The sequence below is a fragment of the Gallinula chloropus genome (assembly GCF_964237585.1).
Source record: "Gallinula chloropus genome assembly, chromosome: 24".
NCBI lineage: Eukaryota > Metazoa > Chordata > Aves > Gruiformes > Rallidae > Gallinula > Gallinula chloropus.
In genome coordinates, this window is record NC_140109.1 from 3,757,807 (window position 1) to 3,769,685 (window position 11,879).

Below are 11,879 nucleotides of genomic sequence, written 5' to 3' on the forward strand. Positions count from 1 at the left end.
CCGGGCCGCGCCAGCCCCGCAGCGCACCCCGACTCCGGCCCCGGCACCATATTTGGGGAAAGACTCCGAAAACCCACGGGCCGGGCTCTCGGCCGAGCATTCCCTGCGTGCCTCCGGCCGGGGGGCGGGGAGGGCCCGGGCCGGGGGCTGCTGGAGCCAAGTCCTTTTATAGCCAGGAGCTCGCCCGGGCGCGGGGGCGGCTGGTCCGGCCCGGCGGCCGCTTCCCCGTGCGGAGCGGGGCTGCTTCCCGCGGGCTGGGGCGGGGGCCCGGCCAGTATCCAGGGCGTGCCCCGGCGGGGGCCGGCCGGGCCGGGGCAGGGCAGGGCAGCTGGGCGGCCCCCGGGCACCCCCCGGGATGCGCTCTGCCCCGCTTGGGAGGGCGGCGGGGGGGGCAAGGCACCAGGCTGGGGATGCCCAGGGCCTCCCCGAGCATCCCCAGCCCGCCTGGGGCTGCCAGGCACCCACACTTCCCCCCCTCCAGCACCCCACGGAGGGGGTCGGGGAGCTGCGGCCCCTGCGGCATCGACCCTCACCTGGAGCCCCGGCGGGAAGGAGGAGCCGGCGCCGCGGCGGAGCGCGGCTGACACCCGGCGGCAGCCCGGCAGGGCAGAGCCCGCCGCCCCCGGGACCCCCAGGACGCTTCTCCGGCCGGGCAGGAGGCTGCAGGCGCAGGCAAAGTGCAGACACTTTAATGCGAGTCCCTTCCCGGCACGCTCGGACGCGAAGAGAGCACGGAGAGCCCCGGGGGGCAGCGGTGGCTGGAGCCCCCGGGACGCTGAAAGAGATGGGAGGGGGCCTGTCCCGCCCCCGCCACCACGGACCCGTGCGCCCACCGCCCACCCGTAGGACTCAGGCACTGAAAAGAGACCCAGACCCACCCTCTGGGGCCATAGGGCTGCTGGCATGACGCTGGGCCTGGCCCCTCACACCGCAGCCTGCTGAGCAGCAGCAGCAGCGGCAGCACATTTTCCAGTGTCACTTGTGGCCAAGGACAGGCGCCCCAAACGTCCCCCAGCCCCATTTTTTGGCTATGATGAGCCGGGGACGGGCACATAGCGCCAGGGAGGGACCTGGCTGGCAGGGCAGAGGGGCGCTGGGACCCCTGGGCTGTGTAGGGAGGGGGACGGAGTGGCTGGCAGGACCCTGCAGCACAGACATCCCTCCCCAGGGGCATGCGTGACCCCAGCAGGTCCCCAGCCCCTGGGGGCTGTGGCCAGGCATTTGGCATGGTCCCAGGGCAACGGGCGGCTGGGCACCCCTAGAAGACGTAGATCTTGTCCCTCTGGACACAGTCCAGGTCATCGTCCAGCGTCAGCAGCACCTGTGGAGCGAGGGCAGGGGGGCTGCCGTGAGCCAGGCTGGCCGGGGGGCAGCGGGCAGCCGTGCCAGCAGCAGCCAGCACCTACCAGGAAGGAGCCAAACATGGCGATGGAGGAGAGGAAGTGCCAGATGTCGTGGTCGTCGAAGAAGTCGAGCAGGATGCAGTCGCGGTTGTGCTCCCGGGACTCAGCTGGCGTTTTCTGTTGGGGATGGGGTCAGCTGTCACCCTGCCAGCCCACTGCCACCCCCACCACAGCCTGCCGTGCCACCCACTCACCTGCCAGGTGCTGAGCCCCTGGAAGAAGAAGAAGAGGGCGAAGCCCCAGACCACCGAGGTGCCGATGATGCAGAGCAAGGGGATGAGCTTGATGCGCTCGCCACTGCGGAGCTGCAGGGTGGGGGCAGAGTCAACGTGCAGGCAGGAGCTGGCAGGGGTGCCCATCCCTGCCCTCCCCTCCCCACAGGGCACGGGGTGCCTGCTCAGCTGGGCAGGGGTCTGCTCGCACCTTCATGATGATGTAGAAGGCGAAGTAGAGCAGGAGGTTGCAGATGCCGATGGCCAGCAGGTAGGAAGCGAAGTCATTGGGGCGGACAATGAGGCCGTAGGCAGCGCTGGGGAGGCAGGGGGTCAGCACAGCCTGGGAGCTCCCCCCAGCGCGCCCTGCCCAGGCACCCCGCTGTCCTCAAGGCATGTCAGCAGCCTTGGGGAGACCGGGGAACACTGAGGCTGCCACAGCTGCAGGGGCCACCTGCCATGCTTGGTTCACAGCTGTCACGAGCCAGCAGTCCTCAGCCCAGCCCCAGCGGAGAGGACTGCAGCCGATGGGGTGGGGGGCTGTGCCAGCGGAGTGGGGTGGGGATGGCAGTGGGGATGGGGACGGGGACAGGAAGCTCTGGCTGGGCTGGGAGAAGCGGTGTGGGGTGGCTCTGCACTTACAGCGACCAGTTGATGATGTTTCCCATAACCAAGAGCACCATTCGATCCTGCAAAGGGCGAGGGGGGCAGTGAGGGGCAGGCAGGGGAAGGGGCAGGGGGGGAACTGCCAGGTGGGGTCTCCGCAGGGCTGAGGAGCCCAGTGCCACGAGCCACAGTGCCAGCACTCACCACGTACATGGGCCCGCTGCACTGCCGGATGCAGTCCGTGTACAGCACGTGCAGGATCCTGCGCAGGATGCCCGAGTCTGCAGGAAGAGGAGAGGTCGTGCCGGGGAGCAGGGAGCGGGGGGGGGGCCACCCCCCTAACACCCCTCTTGCCACAGTGCCCCCCTGCCTCACCCAGCTTCCAGCGCCCCATGTAGTAGAGCTGGGTGCTCAGCAGCAAGGTGGCCACGATGTGGATGACGGAGAAGACGATCCAGAAGGCTGTGTTCCCCTTCCCGAAGACCTGCGGGGCGAGGGTTGTGGTGGGAAGTGGGGGGTGCCCGGCCAGCCCACCCCCCCCAAACCCTCCACCAGCACCCACTGTACTCACCACCCCGACGACAGAGAAGAAGATGACGAGGGCCAGGCAGGCGTAGGCACTGTAGGCGCTGGCGTTGATGTCTGGGTGGCGCTTCTGGTAGAGCTTCAGCATGCAGAGCCCAGCGATCATGTACATGAAGGAGGTGTCTGCGTGGGAGGTGGCAGTGAGTGGGGCAGGGGGGCGGCCTGGGGTTTGGGGGGGAGGTTCCTGGGAGGCACTCACCAAACTGGAAGTTGGTGTAGTTGGGGCAGACGTGGTAGCAGGCACTGAGCAGCCCCTCCATCATGAGGGCGGTGCCCATGGCGTAAAAGAGCCCAAAGTGCTTGGGGATGCCACACTCCTGGGGGAGGGAGGGAGGGTAAAGAGGGGGGTCCTAGGCAACTGAGGCCCCCCTCCAACACGCCCCTTCCTGAGCACGCAGCCCGGCAGCAGCGCCCAGCCCTTACCAGGGCGTGGGCGTCATTGCGCATGAGCGCCCGGTTGTAGTTGATCTCTCGCTGCAGGATGATGAGCAGGAAGAGCAAGCCCAGCAGCACGTAGCCCAGGTTGCTGAGGATGTTGTTGAAGGCGCTGCGGGGCGGAGCGGGGAGAGAGGTGATGCCTGGACTGTGGGTGCTGCAGACCCCCCCTCCCTCCCTCTGCAGGGCCCCCCCCCCCAGAACCCACCTGAGGTTCCCCAGCGGGTGGGCACACAGGAAGTTGTAGTAGCAGATGTCCTGGTTGCCGGTGACGTTCACCACCTGCAGATGTGGGAGACGGAGTGGGGTGGTGGTGGTGGAAGATGTGGGGCCAATGGAAGACAGCTGGGCTGCCAGCAGACCCCCATCGTGGCTGGGGAATGGGGCTGGGGGTCCCCAGAGCTGTGGGGAGCCCCATGTGCCACCGCTGACACAATTACCGTCTGGTAGGTGATGACGAGCTGGACGACAGGGAGGGCATAGAAGACAGCGATGGTCGCGATGTTCCTGGCAGAGGCAGAAGGGTGTCAGGGGGTCCCTGTGCCCGGCCCAGAACAGGGGGCTGCTCTGTGCCCCCCACCTCACTGCCCCCCGCTCACCAGAAGTAGATCTGGTACTTCTTGCGCAGCACCCGCTTGTCCTTGCGGGCCAGGTCAGCCACGCAGAGGTATTGCTGGAAGGAGAGGCAGGGAGAGGGGATCACCCTGGCCATGGGGAGCGGCCAGCGGGCTGGGGAGGGGGGAAACCTGGGGCATGGGGGGGGAGGGTGGGAACGCACCTTGGTGCGGATGACGTTCTTGTCGTAGTCGATGTCGGCCAGCGTGTCGTAGTCATCCTCCTCGATGGAGCTGAGCGAGTCGAGGCGCGGCCGGCCCGCCACGTTCTCCAGCGACCGCTCCCCTGCGGCCGAGCCGGGGCCGTCAGTCAGCAGAGCCCCACGCAGCACCCACCCCCGTGGAACCCCAATCACCCCCGATTAACCACTCGGCTGCCTCTGCTGGGGACGGGGCCCGGCTCGGAGCAGCCCCTGCACTGCCCCTGCCCCGGGGACAGGCACTGGCTGCACCCACTGGGCGAGCGTTGCCCCGCGCCCCACCGCGCTGGGGACAGCTGGGGGCCAAGGAGAACGACGTCCTCCCCACCGGCCCCTCGGACACCGCCGTGCCCAGGACAGGGGCTGCTGGGTGGCCACCCTCGCTCCCCAGGAGGGAGGCAGGTAAGGAGGGAGGCAGGTAAGGAGGGAGCAGGGGGCAGAGGTGCTCAGGGCAGGGCAGATTTTGGCTTGATTGACCCATCCCTGCCCGGTACCAGCATCTACCCATGGCAATGCTCAGCGGCCTCGGCGGGGCGGAGGACGTGCGCCGCTTGAACCGCTCCTGGCCTTCAAAGGAAAGCGAGAGTTACTGGAGAGGGGCTGAGCCCCGGCCGCGGGGAGCGGGTGGGGGGGTCCCCCAGTCTCTGTCCGTCCTGCCAGTGCAGACCCCGCTGCGGGCTCGTGCGGAGGGGCTGGCAACCCGGGGTGCCGTGGGGTGGAGAGGGGCAGCGCTGAGACTGTCGGGGCAGCTCGGCACTGCCCAGGCTCGATGGCTCCACGGTGCTGTGGCCCTGCCAGCCTCCGTGCCACTGCCCTGGACTCACCTGCGTAGCCGTACGGGACTTCTGAGGTGCCCATGGTGTCCGTGACGCCCTCGGTGCTGCCGGAGGAACCGTTCCCTGCAGGGACAGATGGACGGGGTGGGCACGGCTGCCCACTGCCAGGCAGGGAGGGGAGGGGAAGGTGATTGGCACTCACCGAAGGAGCCGTAACCGTAGCTTTCGTAAGGGTGATGGCCCAGGAAGGAGTCGGGGATGCTGCGGGTGTGCCCTGTAAGACAGGAGGGTCCCTGTCAGCCAGTGGCAGCCAGCCACGGCACACATGGTGCCCCTGCCCTGGCACGGGAGCGACCTCGTGGCCTGGGACACAGGAGATGCTGGCACCTACCCAGGAGAGACGCTGGGAGTCCCGGGAAAGCCATGGGAAGAAAGAGACAGGCTCAGTGAGACGCCCAAGCCCCGGAGCAGCCCTGCCAGCCCCACAGCAGGGAAGCCCAAGCCCCAGGACATCCCTGTGTTGTGTCCCTCTCTGCCCCTGACATCGGGGTTTGCCCTCAGGGAGCCAGAGGGCAAAATAACCAGGAGCCACCCCCAGGCAGACACCATCGTGTGCAGCGGCCTCCAGCTCCTCACCCGTGTCCAGGCTGGGTGAGTCCATGGCTGCCAGGAGCCCCTTCCTCTTCTTCTGCCTGTCAAGGGAAGCAGCCATGAGCAGCACTGTGCCAGCACCTGAGGTCCCCCATCGCCCCATGACCGGGACAGGACAGCACGGCACAGCACCCATGGGCCCAGCGCCCGGAGGGGACTGGGAACTCACCGGCAGCTCTCCCAGCAGGCGATGAGCAGTGTGAGGACGTAGAAGGAGAGGAAGATGCCCAGGCAGAAGACTATACTGCTCACATAGGCCTCAGCTGCGTGGAGCGGGGACAAGCCCTCAGGGGGAGCAGCCACCCCCAGGGACCTGCCGCCGGGACCCCTGTGGAGCCCAGCACCCCTGGCCCCAAAGGGACCAACCCCCCCAGGCTTACAGGTTATGGCAGGCGACACCATCACCTCCAGCATCTTCTGCCGGTTGTGCTGATCCACGGGTTCATCTGGAAGAGGGCACCAGGGCAGGGAGAGCCACAATCAGCCCCCTGCACTGCTCAGAGGGGAGCTGTGCCTGCCTGGGTGGGGGCTCAGCCCCCTGCAGACACTGCTCAATGCCATTCTGTGCACGACCTGCCCCTGCCCTGGCTGTACCTGGGGAGGCATTTTTGGAGAGAGGATAGTAGGGCAGAGCCCCCCCGCACACCTCATCCTCTGTCTTCACCACCACCACCACATAGAAGCTGTTGCTGGGAAAATCCTTCTTCTGCAGCAGCCGTCCCGAGCCGGGGAGGGGGGGGGGCAGCGAGAGACAGGTGTCAGTGGAGCCTGGGCAGGGGTCTCCCACACTGCCAGGGCTCCCTGGGGGTCTTGGGGGCTGCTCTGGAGCGATGAGCTCTGCTCCCAGCTAGCACGAGCCCCGTGCCCACCTGCACTGTGATGGCCGCCTTCTTCGTCATGGTCTGGTACATCCCGATGAAGGCCACGTTGTTGTCCAGGTCATAGACAGGGCACTGCGGGGATGGAGGAGCCATCAGACCCCTGGGGCACTGTGGGTCACCCGGGCCAGAGGTCCGCTGCCCCTCAGACCTACCAGGATGTCCTGGATGGAGATGACTGAGCAGGGGAAGGCCATGGCCGAGGTCACCTTCACGATCACTGACTCCACCCCTTCGGGGAACTCGTACTTGAAATACTGGGGGGATGTTGAGGGGAGAAAGAGCCCGTCACTGCCACGGTGGCTGTGCTCTCCGACCCCGCTCTCGCGCCACGTCACGCCAGCTCCTCCTCACCTGTGGCTGGGCGGCCGTGGCATTGAAGCTGAACCTTTCGTTTGTCCTGCAGAGAGAGCACAGGAAAGGCTGGCGAGGGAGCCCACGGCCCCAGCAGGCAGCGTGCAGGCAGCGGGCGGGCAGGGACAGGGGGCCAAGCTGTGGGGCTCTCCTCACCGCAGCACGAAGTTCTCCACGTGGGTGACCCGGAGCTGGTAGGAGGCGTTGAGGGACAGCGTGGAGACGTCCACGTAGAAGTGCTGGGTCTCCACCTCTGCCTTGGTTTGGGGCTGGCAGAGCGTGCGGCTCACCTCCTGGTACGCGTACTTCCGCTGGTACCTGGGCAGGCAGAGCACCCACCACGCTGAGATGTGCCACCCACCCACCCACCCACCCACCCAGCGAGGTCCTCACACCCCAGCCAGGCAGGGTGGGCAGCACCCATCCTGCCAATACTCACAGGCCCCGGAGGATGAGAGGCACCTGGAAGGAAACCACGGCCTCCTTCTGCCTCACCACGAAGAGGACGGGCAAGTCCTTGTGGTCGGAGAGGACGTTCACCGACACCCGCACGCCCTCGGTCTGCGGGACAGCGGGAAGCTGAGGCGTTGGCCGGGCAGGGCCGCTCGGCCCCGGGCGGCCGGACTTTGCTCGGCCCTCGTGGCAGGCGATGCCTCCCGGCCGCAGGGGACCGCGGGGTGACACCGTCTCCTCCCGGCACGCCCCAAAACCCTTTGGGGGAACCCCACGGGATGGGGAACCCACGGAGGCGGCAGGCAGGGTCCAGCCCGTGCGCCCCACCGGCTCACCCTGTTCCTGCGGACGCTGTGGTTGAAGGCGTAGATGTTGAGCAGGTCGGCGTCCACCCAGTCGGCGTAAGTGGTGTTGAACCGGGCCTCCTTCTCCTCCACCCGCCGCTGGCCGCGGGGTTGGGGCAGGGCGGGTGGCAGAGCCAGCAGCGCCCAGGCCAGCAGCGCCCGGGCCAGCGCGGCGGCCGCCCCGGTGCCCGGCATCCCGCCAGCATCCCCGGCCGCGCCGCGCCGCGCCGCTCAGCTCCGCTCCCCAGCCGGCCAAGGTCCGCCGGGGCGGGACGGGACGGGACGGGACGAGACGGGACGGGTCAGCCGGGGCGCGCCCGGGCACCCTGCCCCATGGCCGGCCCGCTTCCCCTTCAGCCGCCGGTGCCGCTGCGGGGCCCCGGGCCGGCGCTGACCCCGCTGCCGATGCGGGAGAGCGGTGCCGGGTCCAGCGGCGGTGTCGGCGGGTGGTACCGGTTCTGCTGCCGCCGCCCGGTGCTGGATCCCCGCGGTGCTGGCGGTGCCGGTGCCCGGTGGCGCTGCCGGTACTTTGTATTTCCCCGTTCCGCAGCAGCTGTAAACAGGGGCCGGCGGTGACGTCACGCGCCGTCACACGTTAAAGGGCCAGGCTGGGAAGTGACGCGGCGGCGGGCGGTGCTGGGGCTCCGGGCGGCCCCTCGCTGGAGAGTGGGAGCCGGCGGGGAACTCCCTGCTCTCGGGGCTCCCCGGTCCCGGTCCCGGTCCCGGTCCCGGTCCCGGTCCCGGTCCCGGGATGGGATGGGATGGGATGGGATGGGATGGGGTGGGGTGGGGGCTGTGGAGGAAGCCCCTGCCCCACATGGGACCCCCACGGGGCAGCCCCAGCTCCACGGGTCAGAGTCCGGCCTCGGGGGCTGGGCAGGGACAGCCGACCCCCGCCCTGAGCAGTGGCCGGGGGTCGCACAGACGCTGCCCGAGCCCCTCTGATAAGGGGAGCCGGGAACGAGCGGGATCCTCGCAGCCCCCCCAAGCCCCAGCAGCAGCCGGCGCTGGGTGACGCTCACTGCTGCCGGTGTCCTCGTTGATGGGGTTGTCACGCTCCGACACGTGGCAGCGACTACCTGGCACCCGACCTGAACCAGCCCCACTGCCAGCAGTGGGATGGTGCCACCACCCTGCTCCCGGCTCAGGTCGCTGTGGCTGCCCGGTCCGGATGGACGAGCTACTGCGGTAACCGTGGGGTGAGCGATGGAGGAGCCGTACCCAACCCCGGCCACAGGAGGAAACCCTGCTCCCTCCTCGGCTTGGGGACTCCTCCCTGGCCAGGGCCCTGTGCCAAGCTCCAGCCAGTGGCACCTCTCCGGCTGGCGCTGGTGACACCAGGCGGCACTCAGGACACCCCAGCCTCTTGCCCAGCCTGCTGGCCAGCGGTGGGGGCACAGAAAATCCCTGCAAGGTGAGGTATGGCACCGTGTCCCCATGGGCACCTTTCCCATCCTGTGCTCCTCTCCAGATTTCTTGGGGGGGGCTCCCGCAGCTCCCCCTCCCTTTTGCTCCTTACCAGGGGGTGACTTGAAGGCAGTTTGAAGTTTCCCCACAGCTCGGTGGGAGGTGGGAGCAAAGCTGCACGTCGCTCTGCACAGCCCCTACCCCAGCCAGCACCCAGCTCCCCCCAGGCTGCCCTCTCTCCAAGGGCTTTGTGGCTGTTGCACCCCGTCCTGTGCATACGCCGTTGGGTTTATTTGGTTGTGAGGGTCCCCCCTGAAACAGCTCAGCACCCCATTCTGTAGGCTGGGACTAGCACCCAAGGCTTCTGCTGCTTGCCCTGCCCTGTATCCTCTGTGGGACAAAGGGAGAGAGACCAGAGCACTGCTGCTATTGTGCACTTTTATTTCTACAGGTCCTCTCCACGAGGATCCCAAAGCACTTTTCAGACAGTCTGCACATTGTTTCCAGGTTATGGGTGGTGACACTGAGAGCAGATGGAACGACTTTGCTAAGGGGGGGGACACAGACAAGACACCCATGCAGGAGCAAGAAGAACTCAGACCGACTCGTTGAGCTGCTGTTCAAAGGTGAGCATCACCTCTGCGGGGATGGCTGTGGGTTGGGATTGGGTGGTGCTGCACCTTCCCTGCTCGTTTCAGGGGGGGTGTGTGTCAGAAATAAATCACCCAGTAAGCAAACAGGAGCTGACATCTGGTGTGCTTTGCCTGTGGAATGGCACCTGCAGCTTGGGGTGCAGGACCTGAGCTCTGCGTGGTGACAGGAGAGGAGGAAGAACACAGAGAGAAGCACCCAAGAGCAGGGAGAGGACCTGGATGAGGGGGTGAAGATCCAGCTGTGACAACTCCCAGGAGCTCTGAGGCTGGAGGGGGGGCGTGTGTGTATGTGGGTGAGTAGTTTTATTTAGGCAGCTCCCCCCCAGCTGCTTCCACACCCCACAGAAACAACCAGAACAAAAGGAATCACCAACACAGGGAGGGAGGGAGGCGCTGAGGCACATGTGCACACACACACACACACGGTGGGGTGAAACATTGACGTTTATATTGAATATGCACTAACAGAGTGAGCTCTACCAGCTGATGCATTTTTGCCAAAGCAGAATCACAAGTTTATGTCCCGGGGAAGGCTCAGGCGGTGAGCTGGCAGTGCCTCCTCGCAGGGGGGCAGCACACCGTGAGGCTGCAGCCTCCTTTCACACACAGTATGCTCCAGGCTTCCCTCCTCACGGCTCTGCAGAGAGGTTGGAGAGCTGGAACCGAAGCTTTTCTACACTGGGTTTGTAGCACTAGGTCAGCAAGGGGCAGTGTCTCCCTCCTCCCCCCACTCCCCGAAAACCTCATGGTCCAAGTGGGACAGTTTCTTCTTACTAGGCCACAACAAGCAGAGCTAAAGTGTGAGTGGAGAGGCCATCCTCCCTTCTTTACACAGTGCCAGCATGTATTGGAGATGGTTACAGGAGCAGGGGAGGAGGACCAGGAGCACCAACATGAGCGTGGTGCCGCAGCAAGCCAGGCCTAAGGAGAGCCATCCCCGGTCCCGCTGCGGTGGGCTCAGGAGCCTGCCAAACCCCTGGGCCTGTGCAGCCACCGAGCTGCAGAGCTGGAGCTTCTTACTGGAAGAGCATGTTCCTGGTTAGGAGCAGCAGCAGGGAGGGAAGCAGGGATGTGTCGATGAAACCATCACACTGCCTTGTGACACCACCCAGGAGCCCAGCGAGAGCGTGCAAGCAGCGCAACGTGCTTCAGCCGTCACCCCCAAGGGGTGCATTGCGGTGGGGTGGGGGGGATCAGCCTTTCCCTAGGGATCCTTCACTGCAGCCTGCCTTCAGCATTTGGTTCTGTGCTGCCCCTTGCCCCAGCTCCCCCAGCCAGCACCTTACTGGATGTGCCTAAGGCCCATCCTGCGAGGCAGCGGAGCTCTGGAGCACAGAGGCTGAGTGAGCCTTGGGGAGCAGCATGTCTCTAGCCTGGTTTTGGGGGGGGCAAGGGGCAGGACTGAACCCCACTACCACGGTGCTCAGCAGCTTCCCGCTGCTCATCCTGCTAAGTGGAATGCTACATCCTTCCTTCATCTGTGTGCAGGTCACATATACTGGGAACAGGACACACTACGCATGCAATCCAGGCAGAAATCCTGCTACGAGCAAATCTACAGGGAGAGGGGGAAGGGAGCAGGGACACGAAGGTAACTCCTTACTGCTAGGTGACAGGAGATGAACCACCAGCACCCTCTTAAATCACACACAAGGGCAGACAGACTACGTTCCAGTGCCAGGCACAGCAAGCAACCTGGACACCCCAACGCCGCCTGCTCGGACCATGGCACGAAGTGACTGCTACAAGGCTGTCTGTTCCTCCGTGGATTTACCTGCTGAGAGGAGCAGGCAGCACCCCAGACCCTGCTCACATGGAGGCAGGGGTCTGCATGGGTAGGTTCTAGGGCAGCACGGCTGAGCTGCTGCCCTGGCAGGTAATCCAGGGAGGAACGGACTTGGATTCAGGTGGGTTTATCTGCAGGGCCAGTGATCTACTCTGCCTTTCGGGTCCCAAAGTGGTTTCTCTCTGCAAAAAGAGAACCTGTCAACTTGGAGATCAAGCCCTGGCTCCCTACAATCCTTAGCAGACTCCAAGCAGCCCAGAACAGCAAGAAAATAACCGAACCAAACCCCTGTCCCCACAAGGAAACACTTGTGTGTGTGTCCCCCCACCAGCTCCCGTGGCTGGAGGTGAGGAGTAGCATCCAGGAGAAGCTACACACACCCTGACCTCACCTTTTAGGCTAAGAGGCTGCAGTTGCTCGAATAAAATGTTGAAATGGGAGCAGTAACAAAATATACACCTTGGAGCCTGCAAAGCTTCAGGTGGGCTTAGGGCTCACAGACAGGGGGCTAGTCAGACAGGT

General features: G+C 65.8%; 1 protein-coding gene across 1 annotated transcript; it reads right to left on the reverse strand.

Moving 5' to 3' along the window:
• Window positions 1–673: 673 nt before the first annotated feature.
• SIDT2 (SID1 transmembrane family member 2) lies at window positions 674–7,254 on the reverse strand. Its single transcript, XM_084274818.1, has 26 exons — window positions 7,154–7,254; window positions 6,871–7,032; window positions 6,715–6,760; window positions 6,516–6,617; window positions 6,352–6,435; window positions 6,077–6,188; window positions 5,863–5,928; window positions 5,652–5,745; window positions 5,468–5,523; window positions 5,034–5,105; window positions 4,880–4,954; window positions 4,560–4,622; window positions 4,020–4,141; window positions 3,841–3,914; window positions 3,682–3,748; window positions 3,450–3,523; window positions 3,230–3,353; window positions 3,006–3,123; window positions 2,793–2,929; window positions 2,597–2,705; window positions 2,426–2,502; window positions 2,258–2,304; window positions 1,827–1,932; window positions 1,598–1,708; window positions 1,407–1,520; window positions 674–1,321 (listed from the first exon to the last, which is right to left on the reverse strand). Exons 4-26 carry the CDS (start codon window positions 6,555–6,557, stop codon window positions 1,259–1,261), a joined length of 2,007 nt encoding a protein of 668 aa, XP_084130944.1. The 5' UTR covers window positions 6,558–6,617; window positions 6,715–6,760; window positions 6,871–7,032; window positions 7,154–7,254; the 3' UTR covers window positions 674–1,258.
• Between the last annotated feature and the right edge of the window lie 4,625 nt (window positions 7,255–11,879).

Excerpts from the sequence above, each read along its gene's own strand:
- SIDT2 (XM_084274818.1), bottom strand. The coding sequence starts at position 6,557 with ATGGCCTTCCCCTGCTCAGTCATCTCCATCCAGGACATCCTG. Across the intron at positions 6,436-6,515 it reads TCTCCATCCAGGACATCCTG|TGCCCTGTCTATGACCTGGA; the intron begins GTAGGTCTGAGG and ends CCATCCCCGCAG. Across the intron at positions 1,322-1,406 it reads CCATGTTTGGCTCCTTCCTG|GTGCTGCTGACGCTGGACGA; the intron begins GTAGGTGCTGGC and ends CTCGCTCCACAG.